Raw genomic sequence first — 20,551 nt, 5'->3', positions numbered from 1 at the left:
TTATGCTATTAACTGAGAATACAGCATAACCAAAACAGTACAACACATCAAAGCACTTATATATGATTCTGCATCTGATGAATTTTCCCTTGGTAGCTAAATATTCAATACAGAAAAGTGAAGAAAACAAATCAAACTAATTGCTTCATTAAGAATACATTAAAGAGTTACTATATATTAGGAATCAAGATGCAGAATATGCTAATAGTAAATAGCAACTTGAACTGCTGGCATATTGTTTCAATTCAGAGCCGTTTAGGTTGTTTCAATGTAATAAATGTTTGTGTTTTGCAATTCTGGTATCCTTGCACATAGACTCTCTATCAACTTCAAATTCTTCAAAAATCTCACAGGAAAAGGAAGTGCAGAGACAGGGTGGGAGGGCACCATATACAAGCATTGAAAGGAACACTTCAGAAGAGGCTGACAGAAGAGATTCATTTCTAGGCAGCTGAGGTGCAGGGGCAGTTCAAGAGCAGCAGGAGGGGGTGCCTGCAGCCTGCTGCACACCTGACTGCTCTGGCACTGAGCCCACCAGTCAAACTGGTGGCCTTCACCATCACATCTTACTGGAAATAGTGTCCTCAGACTCAGAGGCATACAGGGAATCTCTCACTCAAGACTAATCCAAGGCATTTTTCCAAACCATATTGAATCTCAATCTTAACTATGAAAGTACTGCAGAATTAAGAAGTGTGCAGCAGAAATGTTTAATGAGCAAACTATTAATAAACTTTAAAGATCCAGAGTCAAGGAAAAGCTTCAAGTTCTCATGGATTTCCATGTCCTAGAGTTCCTTTAGCATTTGAGAAGACAAATATAAAACAAAAAAAAAGCTAAAAGTCACAACAGTTTATGGAAAGTTGACAGCTGCCTCCTCCTAGGTCCCCCTCTCCCTTGTACATGAGAGGATAGAGCAGAACCTAATAATTTGCAGTTAACTTGTTATCACTTGGTCATCAACTCCTGCATAGCAGTTTCTTTCTTAGAACTAGAAAACTTGAGAATTGTGCTTCTTTTGTCCTAATTAAAAAGATCTGCCTACATGGAAAACGAGCGAGAGCACAAAGGTGTTTGAAACATTCTATCTAGAGAAGTTTACACAGCAATATCACAGGCTCAACTAAAGTCAGAATGCCAACAGTTGCCTCCAACAACAAAATAACCTCACAAGAATGAAAGTACTCCCCCAAGATCCCTGCTTCCATATGTGCCCATTACAAAGCAGGTAGCTTTTTCCTGGCATGCTAACAGATGCAAAATGGATAACAACTGGCTTTAGCAACATACACCTTCTGGGTATTAAGTTTCAAAGTCTCCCATCAGGACATACACACGAAAAATCTTTTGTTTTGTCCTTGCCAGCTCTGCAAAAGAAGAAAACAGCAGGAAGCAGAAAATCATACTAAAATTACTCCTTTCAATCAATTAGCACCCATGAGGCCCATCCCCATTACATTGACTTAGACAAGCTAACAAATCACACATAGTACGAGGCTTAAGGGGGCAGCAGGTAGAAATAGTCATCAACTACTCATTCACCCATGAGAAAACAGATAATCAAGTTTCCTAGAGCATTCACTCTATTGCATTATGTATAACACAAGGTTGAGTAGAAGGCTGCTTTTTCCAAAGGTTTCCACCTCTCTCACTCCTATTTTTAAGGATTTCCAGCTACACAGACTACAGGCAAATCCAGATACACTGACACATCAGCAAGTGCACAAACTTAGAGGCATTTCCATGTGATCACCACAGCCAATGGGAGTCACTCTGTGCATCCAAGCATTTCTTTAGGAAATGTGGGTAAAACAACCATGGATCAGAACGAGCTCTCAAAGTATTAACAATATCCAGCTACAAAAAAGGAGAATTTAACAGTTGTTCCTCTCCTGCACTACCACCCCCTTTGTATTAGCTCCCTAATCACTTTCAAGGGAGAATTCCACAGAAAATCTCAGGTTTTCAGCAAATACAGGTCTACAAGACCCATCAACTTCTACAATGGAATAAATACACTAAATATAAAAGTTATTCCTTCACCCTTCCTCTACCTGATTCAGTGTATTTGGGCTATCAAAAAACTAATTTACTGTACAAATACAAGGTGCCTCTGCTTGTGGATTCATCAATATCTGAAAGCTCACTCCTCATGATCCCTGCAGCACAATGCATTTTGGAAAATTAAAGAGAGTCCACCGCAGAGACCTGTAATAGGGGCATTCCCTTGCTAGCTTCTGGCAAAATTTTAGAAGACCATGCTGGAAGTGTACTAGAGACCATATTTTCAACCAATATTAGAGTCTACCCCATTCACTCTAACATTTACAAATTATTTCTTTCATTAGTTTTAATTAAATATATGCTTTAAAAGTATTTTCCTATACCTGGCATCTAATTGCAGTTACTAATGATATGGCATCCCACTACAGTTCACTTTTTAAATGCCCATCTTCTGGAAATGTGCACAACAAACCACAATGCAATTCTCTGATAACTCCAGAAAAATTCCAAAACAATATAAGCCTTCAGTTGAGCTTTAGTATCAACAAATGTAGTTTCAATGCCTTAACCTTCATTTGTCTCCCAGCAACACAACTCAAGTCTACCACCTGGCATACAAAGACTGTTCACATTTTAAACCCTTAGTATATGTTGAAATACCTGTAAGCCCTTCCACACAAAAAAACCTGTAGAGAAGAAAGCACACTTGGTAACAGAACTTCAGCATGTCCAAATAATACCAGCTGTTCTGGTCCTTACATCTTTCAGGGCACTCTAATCAACTATGACCTGACCATCACTTGTCCTTTATACTTTCCAGTCCTTTCAAGGATTTTGTATTTAAGAGGCATGGTCAGAGAAATGTATGACATGGCAAACACTGTCAAAAGCATTCTTCATTTCTGGCAAAAATTTGGTCTACAGCCTCAAACCTCACAAAAAAAACCATCTATACTGTTAGCCTTCACCTTTGCAGGTGACAGTTCCTTCATGTCTGAGCACGCAGCCACTGAAAACTTGACATCATGCTGAAGAATCAGATAACTATATTTTCAGAGTTCCAGTCATAAAGCATTTTAATCTCCAAAACTACAAACCAACAAAAGCAGGGAATGAGTTCATAGCAGTCCTTACTGCTAAAAATGGAAAGCTATTAATACCTGTATTAACACCTCCTGACAAGCCCCATTTGTGCTCTGACACTCTGCAGGCCAGTTCTCAGTCCAGACCTGCCAGAACTAGACTGGAGACCTGCAGGGCTCAGCTCACAACAGCCCAGACAAAGGCACAGGCTGAGCCCACACCACTCATGGAGGCTGCTAAGGAAACAACCAAAACAGACCCATTCCTGAACTGCAGTTGCAAACACACCTTTAGCCGAGGTTTATAACAGTTGCAAGCCCCAGAGACATTTGAGTCTTGCTTAACCCTTGTTTACATGGTCTTCACATACAGATCATAGCTTAAGAGTCAGCAAATTTTGCTCACATATCATAAATCAATAAGGTAAAGAGATAAGCCCATCATCTGCATATTATCACTGCAATCAGATGTTTCAGCACTTCAGACAATCCAACGCTTGACAGAACCAGTCAAATTTAGCTACAAGGATCAGGATACCATTCCCTCACAAGAAGTTCAAATACACTTAAATGTGTTTTTTACAGCTAGCCAGGTTCAGCCACAAAAGCTAAATCAGTCTCACAGGAAAAAACAAAGCCCTAGCATCTCTAGTACATCAGGCAACAAAAGCACTCACCAGAGAGCATCAAATTAAAAGTAACTCTCCACAGAGATAAGTGCTCAAATCTTTTATTGATGAGTTTCATCTATAATCTCAGGCTTAATCTAATACTGAACTTGACATTTCCTTGCTTCTTCATATACAAGATTCACTTAGAGAGAAGAAACCACTTTTTTTTCACAACTGAGAAAAAAACCCACAAGTTTTCAAGAAAAATACCAAGTTTTCAATGCCAGTCATCTCTTCCTGCGTTCTCTGCTACTTGCACATTTAATATGGGACGAAACAAGATTCAACATCTAGAATTGCTGATTATCTTCCAGATAAACCAAAGCAGCAGCAGTCCCAAAATTTCTTTACTACAGCAAGATGGTTCAAAACACAAGCAACTGAAACCATACAGCATTTTCCCAGACAGAAATTAGGGTGGAGATTTCAAAGATGGTAGCAAGAAAGAGCCAATACACACCCCCCCCCCCATATAGTTCTCAAACACTCCTTTTCCCAGGAGATTACCCTTCCAGAAAACCATTTCCTTAATTAGTTCTTAAAGTAAGAAAACTCAACAAAACTTTTTTAAAAACTGTAAAACTCAAAACCTTGTCAACTCTTCTCCCCTTAAAAATTTTTTGGCTGTGCTGATCAAAACAAGCATATAAAACTTTAATACTGCTCCATGAAGAACATTAAAAGTTCCAATCCAAAGAAGCACAGGAATGAAAATCTTAATTGCATTCAGTTCAAGTATTTAACAATTTGATAGCCTAAGTAAATACTTCAATACTGAAAGAATATATAGGACAGTAACTCAGAACACCTGATAGTTAAGATTTTCTTCCTGCAGTGTCAGAAGTGAGCAGTGGACCCAACCCTGCAGACAGGAAGCTACTGACAGAGGATGCTCACCCACAAAAGGTTGTTCCCTTCTTTCTAGCTTCTTGAAAATATTAATTTGAAGAAGACCAGTGCGCACACATGTTCACTTAAATTTTTTCTTAAAAATTCACCTATGCCCTGGCCCTGAGTATAACAACTGTTTGTGCCACTGTACCATTAACTGTGTATATAATCCCCCCAGTAATAATCCCAAAGAGCACACATGGAGACAATTCTAACTGATTTCCAACTAATTTGCCATTCAAAGCAACTTTTTGAAGCAAAAGCCACAAATCTCACAAGAGTCTCCATAATCTCTCTCTCCTCCCACTCTTAAGACAAACCTGAACATTAATCAGTTCAACGCTCAACAATCAAGAAAACTAAGCTTAGTTGACATATTCATGCATAGATGAAAAAAATTCCATGTGCAAGCAGATTTACAACATACAGAAAATCTAAAATCAACTCTGTACAGGTATAAGGCATCAAATATCTACATATCTTCATAATAAAGTCCTCAAACTATGTAACTTGAGGAGTCTCAAATTCATCTCTTCTGACTGACAAAAAGACATAACTAAAGCTTTCTGTGTCCCAAATAAAAAAGGCCAGAGAGCTGTGTCCATTTTTATAAATGTTAAAGTAGTCTTCTTGTGTTTTAGGATAGGGAGCGCTCTGATGTTTGCCTGCTGAAGTTGTCTAACTCCAGGGTCACAGATAAGCAAAATACTTCTGTTCAAAGGGCTGAGCTCTAGAGTTGCTAATTTAATCAGTTCTTGAGAACACCATGACTGAAACTCAGGCTATGCTATCCAGCTATCAAAAGATGCACTCCTGCTTATATTTTTAAATATTTTCCTAAAAAACTAGTGAGATGCCTCATTTTTATAATGATATGCAAAAGAGCCTTTTTTTTACCAGTATGTAGATTTTTGTAGTACACAAAAAAAATGAGAAGTTTGAAAAAAAGTGGCATCTTTTAGCAGATGTACATGACTTTAATTATCTCATGCAATCCCATTCCCAAGGCAGTGCTGTCTTCCCACATCTCAAATCAATACAAGAGCACTTGTTTCCTCTAACTCCCCAGACCCACGTTTTTATTGGCATTGCTGGCACTTCCAACAATCTGACAGAAGTGATGACTACAAACACTAAGAAATGGCTACATAAGAGTTGCCATTCTCAAGATCCTTGCTGAGTACATTTCAGTCCTGAAGAATGTACACGCCAAGCTCCACAGTCCAATACCCAAGACAATTGGACTGCCTGAAGAAACCAGGGCTGTTATTGGGAAAGGGTTTGTAACATACCAAGTCAGCCAGTGAGAACAACCCACCAGAATCTACACCATTCTGCAGCACAAGCAGTTGCTAATAGCTCCACAAATATCAACACATGACAAAAATCTCCTTTTCCTCATGCAGAGCTGGGTCCTGTGGATCTTCACCCTGCCAGCAACAAAGCCTCCATCCTTTACTCATAGAGAACCTCAGAAGACTGAGGATAAAGACAAGTCACACATACCAGAGAACAAAGCAATAACAGATCCCAGAGAACTGTTAACATCTCAGCCTTTATAATCATCTTCAATCTTGATGGCAGGCAATTACAATGATGCCTTTGGATAACAACTATGTTAAAAAGTGAATAGGGAGACATATACAGATTATTTCAACCATGTATATAATAACTCTCAGGCCAAATAGATTCTTAAAAGAATCCCACAATTACCACATACAGTTACTGCAAGATGCATTGCAATGAAACAAACTATTGTATAACCTTCCTACTAAGTACAGGTGCCATTTATCTGGCCTTCTATAAAGCCTTTGCCACAATCACCCCCACAACATCCTTCCCTCTAAACTGGTGAGAGCTGGACTCAGTGGGTGAACTGTTTGGTGCCTAAGAAAGTGGTTGGACAGTCACATCCAGAGGGTTGTGGACAGTGGCTCAGAGTTCCAATGGACATCAGTGACAAGTGGTGGCCCTCAGGGGTCCATACTGGGACCAGTTATTTAATATCTTCATTAATGACACAGATAAAGGGATCAGTGGTAGATGGCACCAAGCTGAGTGGTGTGGCTGCCACACATGAAGGATGGAATGGCATCCAACGGGATCTGGGCAAGCTTGAGAAGCGGCTCATGGGAATCTCATGAGGTTTAACAAGACCAAGTGCAAGGGGCAGCACCCAGGTCTGGGCAGCTGCTTGTGTCAAAGGCTGGGGATGAACAGACCAAGAGTAGCCCAGAAGGACCTGGGGGTGCTGATGGGTGAGAGACTGGACATGACCCAAAACCAGGCATTTGCAGCCCAAAAACCAACAGTGTCCTGGGCTGCATCAAAGCACTGAGGGCAGCAGGGTGAGGAAGGGGATTCTGCCCCTCTGCTCTGGTGAGAACCCAGCTGCAGTGCTGCCTCCAGCACAGGCAGGACATGAACTTGTTGGAGCCAATCCAGAGGAGGCCACCAGGATGATCAGAGGGATGGAGAATCTCTTCTAAAGGAAAAGCTGAGAGAATTGGGATTGTTCAGTCTAGAAAAGAGAAGGCTTTGAGGTGACCTAATCACAATCTTTCAGTACCTGAAGGGAACTTAAAAGAAAGCAGGAGAGAGGCTTTTTTTTCAAAAGGTTCTGGAGTGGGGCAAGGGGAAACAGCTTCAAACTGAAAGACAGCAGGGTTTGGTTAGATGTTAGGAAAAAGTGCTTTACTGTGAGGGTGCTGAAGCCCTGGGATAGACTGCCCAGAGAAGCTGTGGATATCGCATCCCTGAAAGTGTTCAAGGCCAGGCTGGATGGGGCTCAGCACAACTTGACCAGCCCAAGGTGCAGCTGCACATGGCAGGGAGGACGTAAGTGGAGAACCCTTGTGGTCCCTTTTAAACCCATCCATGATAAGCTGGCAATTTTTGTTATAGTAATATCTAAACAAAAATATACATTTGTCAAAAACAAGGACACAGTTAATGTTCTGACGAACAAGTAGTGTGCATTTACCAAGTTTACAGATTCTGTCTTCTCCAGAAGGAAGAAAGATGCAACAGCTTTAGCTGAGAGCTAGAAATAACAGGTTATCCTCACAAGATCTGAGAATCCAAAACCACACATTAAATTTTACTAAATGCCATTTCATGGCATTCCAGACCATTCCAAAGTCTAATTGTCCATCTAATTTTGAAAAAAACCCTCAATTAGTTGACAATCTATGATTAAGGCATAAGGCTTAATTCCTGTAACATAAAATACACATGCATATTCACCAATTTTTTCTATTTAGATGACTCTTTGTGCTTTGGACCATTAACACTAGATGAGAGGGAAAACCACAAATAAAGAGTACAAACAAACTACTGAGCTGCAACAGCTGAAAAAGTCCTTCACGTCTCACTGAAGATGTCTGTTTTGCTGAGACAAATGTAAGAAGAGAAAAATGCTTCACCCTTCCTTTGATCTATACAGCAACACTTCTACAGTGGGTCCATCAACCCATCCCTGTTTAGGTACATCTTGTCAGAGAACGATGCAAACATCATCCTCAAAAGCAAAGATAAGTGGAAAAGCCTACCTAAAATCAAAGCAAACAGAGTTAAGATCCTTACCACATTCTCTAATTAACAGCATTGTTTTTTATATCATAGAGGAGCTAACATACCTATGGCTTACTTTTAATACACCAACTTTATCCCTGGCAATTCTGACCCTTCTGAAAAAGCCAGTCATTGCCATAACTCTTGAACCCGTGATAATTCAGGGAACTACAGAGGCAAAGAGGTCACTGTGGGGGCCGGCTGGTTTCTATGAAACTACTTTTTATACTAGTCTAGCTTACCAATGCTGCTCATATTAGTCAAGCACAAGGAAAATAGCAGGACTATCTCATTTGCCATTAGGTCACCATCAGAGCAGCTAACCCGCCCTGAAAAAAAAACTCAGTGTAAAAGGGAAACTGAAAGCTTTTCACTGTGAAAACCAGAGCACACTATGGTAAAGCACACTTTGGGAAGACCTGCAGTAATACCTTCCCCTCCTGCTCCGGGCTCTCCGAAACGCACATGCAGCAATGCCACAAAGGGCATCGCTCGCAGCAAAGCCCCTGTGGCCAGGCGCCTCTATCTCAACCCAAGCTTTTCACAGATTTCGGCTGCAGATGCAGGGAGCTGCCTTCACACCGAACTGGGAGGGAGAAAGGGGCTCGACAGAGGAGGCAGGGCCGGCCCCGGGAAGGCCCCAGCGAGCCCGCGGCCTGGCTCGGCACTCGGCGAGGCGCTTTGGCGCCCACGGCGCTGCCCCTTCCCCCACCGAGCCATTCCACCAGCCCGAAACGTGCTTGCGGCCGCAGCTCCGGCCCTGCGGACACCCGCGGGCTCCGGCCCTGCCACAGCGGAATCGCAGACAGCCAGCGGGTCCGGGCAGCACCGCAGTGACACCGCGCTCCTCCCGCCCCGCTCGGCTCCCCGCGCCCGCCTCAGGCGGTGCGGCCGCAGCGGCCTCGGGGCTGCCTGGGCCCGGCCGCTCGCCAACAGCCGCGCTCGCCGTCCCGTCCCTTCCCCCGGCGCTGCGGCTCGGCACCTCCCGCCCCCGCGGGGAAAACGCGCCCTGGGGCCGCCGCGGGCAGCCCGCACCCCCGCCCGCCAGGCCCCGCCGGTTCCCCCGGGCGGCGGCTCCGGGCCGGAGGCCGCAGCGCAGCGCCCGCCTGCCCGGGGGCAGAGGCGGGTACCGGGGCAAACACGGCGCGGCGGGAACGGCGGGGAAAGGGCCGGAGCGGGAGGCGGCGCCCGCGCGGGCCTCATCCCCGGCGAGACATCGACACGGGGGTGGGGAAGGTGCGCGCCCCCCGCCGCCCTGCACGGCTGTTACCTGTGGCGCCGAGCAGGAAGTCCAGGGTGCTGTGCCGCGCTGCTGCTGCCATAGTGAGGTAGAGCCCTGTGCCATGCCTGGAGCGGCGGCGGCGGCGCGGCCCGAGCGGCGGAGCGGCCCTATATGCGCGGGGCTGCGGCGGCGCGGGGGGAGCGCGGCGGGCGGGGCCGGGGCGGAGCGGGGCCGGGGCGGAGCGGGGAGGCGGCGGCACAGAGAGAGACCGGCGGGCACAGAGACCCCGGGGCACAGAGACCCCGGGGCACAGAGACCATGGGGCACAGACACCCCGGGGCATAGAGACCATGGGGCACAGACACCCCGGGGCATAGAGACCCCGGGGCACAGAGACCATGGGGCACAGAGACCCCGGGGCACAGACACCCCGGGGCACAGACACCCCGGGGCACAGAGACCATGGGGCACAGACATCCCGGGGCACAGAGACCATGGGGCACAGAGACCATGGGGCACAGACACCCCGGGGCACAGACACCCCGGGGCACAGAGACCATGGGGCACAGACACCCCGGGGCACAGACACCCCGGGGCACAGACACCCCGGGGCACAGAGACCATGGGGCACAGAGACCATGGGGCACAGAGACCCCGCCCGGCGGGTCCGAGGGCCCTGCGGAGCCGCGGGGCCCGGCTCACCGTCCCCGCTCCCTGAATCCCGCACTGTGCTCGGTCCTGTGTGTCACCTGCGGCCCGCCCTGGGCACGGAGGGGCCCGCTCTGCCTCCCTGCAGAGGCACCGCCGCCAGGGAGCATTTAAAGCCTTTTGTTTAAAGTATTTTCATTCATGACGGATAACTGTAAAACAGCGCGCTGAAGCCGCAAATTACATTAATCACATGCAATTATAAGCCCAGCAAAATAATATCCAGAAGTAGTTAGCTTCAGGACTGATCACAAAACCACATCATCACAGAATCAATTAGGTTGGTGAAGACCTCTGAGATCCTCGAATCCAACCTGTGACCGAGCACCACCGTGTCAACCAGACCATGGCACTGAGTGGCACGTCCAGCCTTTCCTTAAACACCTCCAGGGATGCTGACTGCACCTGCCTTCTGTGCAGCCCCTTCCATTAACCCTTCTGTGAAGAAATTCCTCCTAATGTCCAACCTAAATCTGCCCAGGTGCAGCTTAAGTCTGTGTCCTCTCATCCTATTGCAGGTTGCCTGGCAGAAGAGACCAGGTCCCATCTGTCAGGTCACCTCTCTCACTTTCTCCAGGCCAAATAACCCCAGCTGCCTCTGCTGTTCCTCATCAGGCTTGTGCTCCAGACCCTTCCCCAGCTCCATTGTCCTTCCCTGGGCACGCTCCAGCCCCTCAATGTCCTTCCTGAACTGGGTACAGGTCTCCAGGTGTGGCCTCACCACTGCTGATAGCAAGGGAAGATGTTTGCCTCTGTCAGTTATTAGAAACTTTGCCAGCTGGCAAACTCCTTTAATTTTATTGCATGAAGAGAGAGGAATTACACAATGCCATGGCATCAATGGTTTCACACGATTCCAAAATTAAATTAAGAGATTTACAAGTAATTGTTAGTATGTAATCTAATGTGCTACCATGATTATTTCCGTAACTTTCAATAAGGTTTTTTTCAGGGCAAACTTGCAGTATCCTTTTGAACAGTAACTTTTTGAACAGTTATAGTTCCACACGGGTACCCTGAGCAGAGCAGAAACATTCACTATAAAATGTGCATCAGAAGATACACAAACATCTACAGGTCTGTATAACTTCAGATGCTCTTCATTTGATGCAGCTCATGCATGAGAGGCTGGGGGGTTTTATGATTAATTAGCTAAAATATACAGCTTTGCAGGTTCTCATTCAATGTCTTTGATCCAATCCTGGATGTTATAGGAGATTACATAGTTCTGTTTGGGTGGCTTGTGTATCCTTGTTGCCATTCCATCAGGAATTCTGATTTTTCTTACTGCTGTCTCTCTTTTTTTTTATTATTTAACCAAAATCAATGCTTCCTTGCTGCCAACTTCAATCTCTCTACATTTTTTTTCCAGACATGCGGCTGCCACAAGACAGCCAGTAAAATCCCTGTTCTTTAAAGTCTCTTACATCTCTCACCTTTGCTTGTGGCTGCTGCAGTGGTTTCAGTTACCTCATTCCATAAAGGAGCTTACTGGATTGATTTTTACTCTCATCAGAACAGACCACAAGTTGCCTTGTGTTCTGTTCAAGCTATTACATTGTCTTTCCATTGTGGAATAATTGGAAGAAGGTAATAGTGATGCTGCCACCTAAGTACCTTCCAATGGATTTGTTCATACGTGCCAAGTGCCTTGCTAAATTATGCACTTACATACACATGAACAACTTTCCTGGGTTTACAGGGAAAAGAAAAATGAACATCAATATGTCATCCAAATCTTTTCCTGGCATTATTTTTGCAACTTAAGGCCAACCATATCAGAGTGGCACTTAGAGAAAGTTGAAACATCACCTTTTTAAAATTAAATTTGCCATGGAAAAAAGAGCAGTGGTCTTACTGTGTCCTTTTTTATACAATGAGAATTTTATAGTTTCATAGTGGGCTAAAGAGCTGAAAAGGCTAATGATTTATTCCAAAGAACAGTGTGAAGTATTTCTTTCTTAAACTTTGACTTAAAGGACAGTTGTTGTCCATAAATGGCTTTTGCAGCTGGTCATTGGGTTAGGTGGTACTGGGAAAGCTGGCAAAACAACATGAACAAATTCAATAAGGGGTGGGAAAGAAGAAAAAGAAGAGGTTCATCTTGGAAACTTTGGTAGAGCTGTAGGAAAGCCACCAACATGAGGAAGAAACCTGCAAGAGGAAGTAACTTGCAAGAGGAAGAAACCTGCAATATCAATATGTGGAAGTGAAAGCAAACAGTGAATTACATATGGTTTCACAGAAAAGCATAAAAACAAAGTCCACAAAATTTAAGCCTCCCTGTGAAGGATCCCATTGCTGAGGAAGGAACTAACAAAATTCTCTTCCACTTCTTTGGCATGTCTACTCTGTGCATATACTACTTAACTAGGTCATGCCTGGGATATTTTTGGAGTCTTCCTGTTAGAAAATTACACTGAAGGGAATTTTTAAAAGAGCAATTAAAATAATTAAAGAGATGAAGGGATTGATTTATGAGACAAGATCAAAAGATCTTGAATATTAAAACATGTTTCACAAATGCTGTGGAGTTTGCATGACATCACATTGTTAAGATTAGCACAGATTGTTTGGAAGGAGTTTATTCAGTGTGAGATTATGTGTGTATTTTGAAACTAGTAGAAACTGCAAAAGTGAGGAAAGAAAGGTTGAAGCACTGGTGTTTGGAAAGCTTTGTGCTGAAAATCAAGGACAGAGTCCTTACCTCTGAGAGGGTATGGATGAGAACAATCTGATGAGAACAATCTTGCACTGGCAAATAGTTGGGACAAAAGCTTTGCACAGTATCAGTAACCTGCACTAGATGTGTGTTTTAGCCTGCATAACCTCTGTTCTTCATACAGGACCACAGCAGGCTGAAATACCCTGTGTTTCAAGTCTCAATTATTTTTTAAGTGGGGTGAAATAGCATTTTTAACCACAGATTCCCTGTTCATCCTCTCTGACTACATTCCCCTCTGTTCATTGTTCTGAAAATATTTAACCTACAACTGCCACAATCCAAAGTTCACCTCAGGAATGTAAGTTAAACTCAACCTCTTCTCATACACAGCTAAGAAACATCATTTAAGAAAAATATTTTTTCTCTTCATGTTTTTAACCTGTTCAGAAATTAATTAACTTCAGGTCCTTCTGAGTCCAGCCTAGGATTCACTAGGGTTGCTTAACAACAGTTGACTTTTTTTCTTGAATGGCTAAAAAGTTTCTGAAGTGATGACACATTTAAGACAGGAGTTCACAAAGGTTGTGTTAGCCCTTATTTGGGAGCACATGTTCACTTGGGAATAATGCAGCCATCTCACAATGCTAATTGAAACCTTGAAATTAAATGTATCTATCAAAAATATACATACACATGAGTTGAGTTCTTTCTGCATGCCTGGGTCTGTATATTCAAAGTATTGTTGAACATTAATGCAATGCAATTAAATAAACAGAATAACATGTGCAAACACATAACCCCAAGCTGGAGTGGCTGCTAGAAGATAGTACCAAAATGGGAAAAGCAGGGGCTGCAAACAGAAGAGGGCAGAACTTGGTGCAAACCCCTGAAAGTGCTCTCATCATCATCATTGTTTGTGCACTCTGGATCAGTTTTTCCCAAGGAAATTTCTTTTTTTTAAAACACAGTTCTAGTCCTTAAGTATTTGCTTATCATTGACAGAAGTCATTGTAAGTTTTGAGAGGTAGGAGAGGGACGATAATATTTCATTTTAGAAAAATGTTGGTGGGGTGGGATGAGAAGGATCTTGTAAGTTAATAGTTGTAGAAATTGAGGTGACAATGTGGTATCACCATTGTGACCAAACTTGAAATTTACCACTTTGTGAAACAGCACTATCTTATTACATAAATGAAATTCATGTTTTCTAGAGGTGAACAACTGTTTAATACAGCTAGGAAAACAAGAACTGATTATTGTAATGAATTTCCTTCTTTAATTCTTATTTCTACTTTTGTGCCTGAGCATGTTTCTGTTTACTTAAACAAGTACAGTTTATCCCCCTTCTCTTGGATGCTTTCTATCTAATATGTAGGCTTGTTGGGGCATAGCTCTAGAGGCTTAAAAAAAAGATAGACAACTGTCCATTTAAAATTAAATTTAGGCAGTGTGGATTCTCCATCTCACTGGAAATTATGAGAAAAATCTCTGACTTTAAAGACAAACATATTGAGTTCAACAGGAAACTTACTCAGGTAGATTACAAGATGAATAAAGACTCTTTTTTTCCTCTTTTTTTTCAATTCTGCAAAGAAAGACCCTGGAGAGTCAAATTATATCATAGGATGTAAGACTTCTCACAGAACAAGAGAACAATTTCAGGAAGTTAGCAAACTCAGATAAGAGTTAATTACTTAAATAAGTGCTACCATAAATTATAGCAGCTATTATATTCCCTGCCTTTTGAGAACCCTCTGCTGGATTTCAGCCAGAATGTTGTGTGTGAAACCTTGGGATTTCCTTTGGTCCAAATAGACTTCAGTTTGTTTCCATTGGGCAGAGGTTATTTACCATGGAGGTGAGACCTCAAGTCCAGTCATCCCGGGATCCTGGTCATCCTGCACATCTTCTTCAGGGACACCTTACTCGTGTTAAAACACTCATTAATCAGGTTTCAGTCTTGACAGAAACTAATGCAGTAGCCACAGAAACCACTTACAGACCCTTCCTTACCTTTGCCTTCCCAGCAGCATCCTCTAACCTTACCCCACATCATACCTCTAACCTGCACATAATGGGAGGTTTGGGTTGGGGTTTTTTCCTAACTGCCAAAATGCCACAGACCTGACAGAGTTTCTTTCTGTGTTTCTCTATAGATGTTTGACCATTCAACAGAATTCCCCAGAATCCTAATAAGTATTTCCTCACCCCCAAAACAAATACAAGGAAAGGCTAGACGAATGCTGCTTTTCCATCCCAAACACAGTTTTGCCTGTGAACCCACCATGTGATGCAGAAAAATTTGATCAAGCTTTTCCTTAACATCTGTGTCATCTCTCAGAATAAATATATCCTATAAGAAGTCCCTCTTGGTGTTTGAAAATAGCCTTTGAGGAACCTTTTATATAACTCCTATCAGATGATCTCCCCTATTCACTCTTTGTCCCTAGTCATCATCTGATCCCATGGGCAGATCATCAGGTGATTCCCAGTACCACATCAGATGATCACGATCCTGGATAGCAACCAAGGGACTTGCCTGGCTTGTCCACCTTCTGTCATGCCTGTCACATTGTCTGCATGCAGCTCCTCAGGGATCAATAGGGCCTGCCAGCACTAGTCTGCTTTTATGACCTAAGCTATAGAAGTTATGTCTGATGGCTGCATCAACTTGTTAGAATGGCTAAACCACTCCCAAGTGGTGACTTACAGAGTACAGGACAGGACCTGTGCTTCACAATCAAAAAGAATGTAACAGAAAATAATTGGATCCTGATGCCTCATTTCCCCACACACAAAGCAGAATGATGGCAAGCTCAGGTGAGGTCAGATAACCAGTGCTAGGGGTGGCTCTGTGTGACATGGTTGGGACTGTAGGATAGGCCTTGTTTCCACCAGCAATACAAAAGAATCATTTTTCTATTACATTAAGTGGGTTTTAGTTGCTTGCTTGGGTATTTTTTTTGCTATTCTCCTTCTGTTTTGTTTCTATTTCCTAATAATTACTGTCACAAAACCAATAGTGCACAGGTTTCCCCAATCCCTTCAAGTTACAGCATCCTGTCTGTTGATTAAAATTTCCCATGTTATGCAGGTGACTCCAGGAAGAGTTTACCCCAAGATACCAGAAGACACACTGAATAGGTAAATCTTTTACATCACAGCACTCTGTATCCAGTGGACAACATTCTCCTTTCTTATTACCAACATTAGCAGCTACAGTTGAAACAATGTAAATATTATAGAAAACTGTAAACAACCTGATCAGGACAAAAGAATTTCTTTTGCACCTTGTAAAACTTTATATTAGGGGAAAAGATACATGGGGTGACAATTTGTAATCCTAGCCTCCCATAGCATGAAGAAAATAATATTCTTCCTGATAAAAGGATTTTTATGAAGGGAGAGAATCCCTGCACAGAAAAGAATGGATGGTAGATTGATTAAAATTAGAGTAATGAATTCATCCAGACAGCATGGAGGCAGTAGGACAGATGAGCAAAACAGAGGGAGTGTGGGAAAAAAAAAAAAAATCTTAACTAGACATCAGTAATATGTACTTTATGTACATGTTTTACAATATTATTTCTCATAAAATTGTTCCTTTTAGTTACCTTCACCAATTCTCGTTTGAGGGATGATGCCTCAGTGTGCACTCTGTGAGAAATGCTAATAAATTATAGTGTGAATTTTATTCTCATATGTGTATGGTATACTGGATTCAGGGCTTCTTACATGAAATCCTGTTGCCACTGAAGACAAACATAGAATTAATGCTACCTTCAAGAGAGCCAGGACATCAATATTTGTCTGGTGCCTGCAGGCAAGGTTAGACCAATACTCTTTTTTGCCTGGTCATTTGACTTTTCAGGCAGAATTGTATGTAACAGCATTCAAAATATAAACCCAAGGAGAATGAACAAAATGCTTAAATACATGCATTATAACTCATACTAGGTACAATTAAGTCATAAACTCAACCCTTCAGAGCTCTATAAGGGGTATTACTTTATTGATGAATTCAGCTTTTTTATTATGAGACAAGGTATTACTACTGCCTGTCATGAGTGAACCTTTTGATTGCAAGTGCAGTACAAATTCCAAGTCAGAAAATGGTCTGTTCTGCAGAGGGATTTCCAGATTAAAGAAACAGGCCCAGGTGCCAGTGCAGAACAGCTGTTGCACATCAGGCTCTCGTGTGCACCCTGTGCATGAAACTCATCTCCTCCAGCTCAGATGTCTGCAGTCCAGGAGCTGCATGTGGTCTGGCTGTCTTGACTGCATTCAGAAACAGCAGAGAGCCAGTTCTAAGATGCAGTTCATATCATCTATTCAAACCAGATCAGATAAAATGTGTTCTGCTTATATCTGTTGCCTATGAACAGTCCAGGTGAATTCCACATTCATGGAGTGCTTTGAACAGATTGAATTCATTTCCTTCTATTCCGTGATATTCTCAACAAGAAACAAGAATTGCCATGTGGGATGAGAGCCATGGTTACTTTTTTTCAAGTTTTCTCCTTAGCAGAAACTTTTGCACAAACTTCTCAGTTTTCTATTGTAAATACAGAACAGTATGTTAGGAAAGAGAGATGAGTTTTCCAGGGGTAAAAACAATACATTAAGATAATACTGATCCACTCAGCTGGCCATGATCTCGTTTCATTTGCTGTCAGACCATCTTTGAGTTCATTAAATAACATCACAGAGAAAAAGTTGAAAGGACTTCACGAAAGACTTTGTGGATTTTCACAGTCAGTTCCTCTAATAAGTTGTCAGGTAACATCTAATCATAAATTTGTTTTTTTAAATGCAATGGAAATCAAAATGTAGAGTCAAGAATATAATCCAAAGTTATTGATCTATAGCTCACCTAAGTACTTTCACAATTAGAACTAAAATGGATAAACCAAATTTGGAGAAATTAACAAAAGTCTAGTACTTAATCCTCCAAAACCTATATAAAGATTCTGACGCTACTGACAAGGTAATATAATAATAATGTATTGCAATCTGTTACCAAAACTTCACCAGAACTCAATAAAGTAGTAATAGGCAGTAATTACAGCAAAGTGCCTTTTGGAGTTGACATAACAATTTTCAGCCTGAAACAGTCTGTTGTAAACATCAGATAACTCATGTGTCCTTGCAACTCAGAAGTTTGTCAGGTAAGATACACTGATTGTAGAAGTTCGTCCCCACTGGTGCAAGCTCAGTCTCTACTAAAATGTCTCAGCTGATACTTTGAGGGAAGCTAGAGCAGTAGGTTAGGAGTCAGGGGATAAGTGTTTTAATTCTTAAGTTGCTAATGATTATTCCACCTAAAAACTGGTGGCTACAGTATTTTCTCAGTTAGTTTGTACACCCATGAGAACGAAAACTGCTTCAACTGTGATATTTTAAAAAATACAAATTCAACAGGTAGCTCTAAATTCCTCTTGTGAATAATGTATATTGTATTCTACACAAATTTTCCATAATGGTTCTTTATTACTTGTCTTATATTATTCCTTACCTTATATTGTCTGACTGATTCCTTACACAGCCTTTAATATATTCTCCAGTTATTTAACAGGTTGGTTTAGATTTCTTTTTTAGGTTTCCTTCTTTACTCTGTTAATTTTAAACTGAAAGAACTTTTGATGGAGTCAGAATGGCATGTAAAGATATTGTCAATGAGCAAGCAGTTGTTCAAAAGATAACACAGTTTGCTTAGAAGTTTTGGCTGCAGTGCTTATGTAATGCCTATTATTGCCAGCAACATTAACCTCAAATACAAGAAAATCAGAAAAGTAATCAGATAGGAATACTTACCATATGCAAAGTTCAAATGTAGGTGTTTTTTTTTTTTTTTTCTTCCCAGCATCAGAATTCTGAAAGGTTTTGTTCAAAGGGGTGAGAGGTGAAAATCTTGAGAGGGAAGATTTTCAAATTTTTAAGGGGATTTCCAATAGAACCTGCAGGTACTGGTAACACCTGAGGATAATTTTCAAAGGTAGGACTTTTGAGTACTGTATCTATTTTGACTTTTGGTCTGAAAATGGTGAATGAAATGTGCACTTGGAAAAAGAGAGAGAGCAAAAGAATTTCTTATACAGAATTCAAATCATCATTAATTTCCTCTGTGTGGAAAAAAAAATAGAAGCAAAAACTTCCTTGATGAGAGTTATGTCAAAGCCTAGGCATCAAAGATGCCAGTTGCTTCAATAGACAAAGATTGTTCAGCTACACGAAGGAAGGCTATTCATACAGAGTTCTGCACTCTAAGGACTTCACGTATCTATGGAAAAACAATTTGTATTTTCTGTATTTTAAAGTTTATCAATTCAGAGTCTTACTTCTGTGAGTGCATGAATCCTGGAAAAAAAAAAGCAAGTAGCTGTTTCGTTTGGTGTCATTTCCCAATCCCAACTTTACCAGCATGACATGAAAATTAAAAATGTACGTGAATAGGTAATGTTGTTAGAATTTCTGGTGTGAAAACATTATAATTTTTCAATTAAAACTTGACAGAATGGTTGTTTTTATGACCTAAAGCAAATGGTGGATAATTTAGTTTGGTCTGGCTCCTATCCTCTCAGTGTTTTGGGATTGCTTCTAAGCAGGGGTTAAGCTGTAAGAAGAAAAGAATGTATTGTCGTACCTGCAGGGTACTAGAAATCCTGGTTAGGTTTCTCTTCTGATCTAGGCAGTGATATGGTGGCCTTGTTTTTGTACTCTGATGAATTCAAGCTGCTGTGTTCTGAGTGCTCACTTCTTCCTGACCTTTATTCTATTCTGCCCTGTTTTCAAGGGCTACATCTGTCATAATCAATGACACTGTTTCATTGTGCCAAAAGAGCTCAAGCTGGTGTCCTGCCAATACCAAAAGACACTGATTCAAAAAGATACTTGAGAATGCTGAAATAACTCTTGGATTATATTTTCTTCCTGATTCCTGTTTTAAATTGTGCACTATTGTATTTCTCCTCATCACATACTCAAACTGACAGAGCCCCATGTAACAATAAACAATATGAATTGCCAGCCTTTAACTTTTACTGTTTGTTTAGAAAGTGTGCAGGAACTAATGAGAAAGTGTATGAATTCCTTTTTGGACCAACAAATGCTGAATAACAGATTTTGCAATTAAAATGGCTCAGGAAAAGACAAGATACATTTTCTATGTGACAGCCACTTTTGGGTATGTCAAACAAAGCTGTAAAACTTAACCAATATGTCATGCAGACTTATTGGAACAAATTCTGCAGTTGCCTGTCTCCATTCTTTCAGGAAACTTTTCTGCAGATTTGATGGCACTCTGACGTGGTTACACTGTGGCACTGAGGAGCACAGGGAGCCCAGGGCTCTCCTGGTCCATGGGGACAGTTTTCCTTTGTGTTGAGGGCAGCTCCTGCAGCCAGACTGAGTGTGGAGCCTTTGCTGGCTGCAGCACTGCAGGAGTGTGGAAGCAGCACCCAGCCCTGCTTTCCCACACACTGTCCTGCTGAAACTATGTAGGTGGATTAGACTCTGCCCTAGGAGATAACAGCTTATCCTGCCATAAACCAGGCTTGAGTGCTGATGCTGGGGTCCCTCTGGTCCCCCTTTCCATTCCTAGTGGATGCTCCTATGGGAACAAGTCCCATGGGATGACATGGGAGAGGCTGAGTGAAGCTCCAGGAGGAAGCCAAGATGCTCAGAGGAAAGCACCTTACTCTGTATGTGTTCTTCTTCCCTGGAAATACTTTCTTGT

The 20,551-nt window shown here is 42.1% G+C and overlaps 1 protein-coding gene across 1 annotated transcript in view; it reads right to left on the bottom strand.

Annotated features, from left to right (window-relative positions):
- Nucleotides 1-9,651, bottom strand: part of SMS (spermine synthase) — a 40,697-nt gene extending 31,046 nt beyond the window's left edge. Inside the window, exon 1 of the mRNA XM_079320205.1 lies at nucleotides 9,492-9,651. Coding sequence (XP_079176331.1) covers nucleotides 9,492-9,543 — 52 coding nt within the window. The 5' untranslated portion in view covers nucleotides 9,544-9,651. The remainder of the gene's footprint in view (nucleotides 1-9,491) is intronic.
- Between the last annotated feature and the right edge of the window lie 10,900 nt (nucleotides 9,652-20,551).

This window comes from Erithacus rubecula, assembly GCF_903797595.1.
Source record: "Erithacus rubecula genome assembly, chromosome: 1".
Taxonomy (NCBI): Eukaryota; Metazoa; Chordata; class Aves; order Passeriformes; family Muscicapidae; genus Erithacus; species Erithacus rubecula.
Note: the sequence above shows the minus strand (reverse complement) of the source record. Positions and strands in the feature narration are given on the sequence as shown.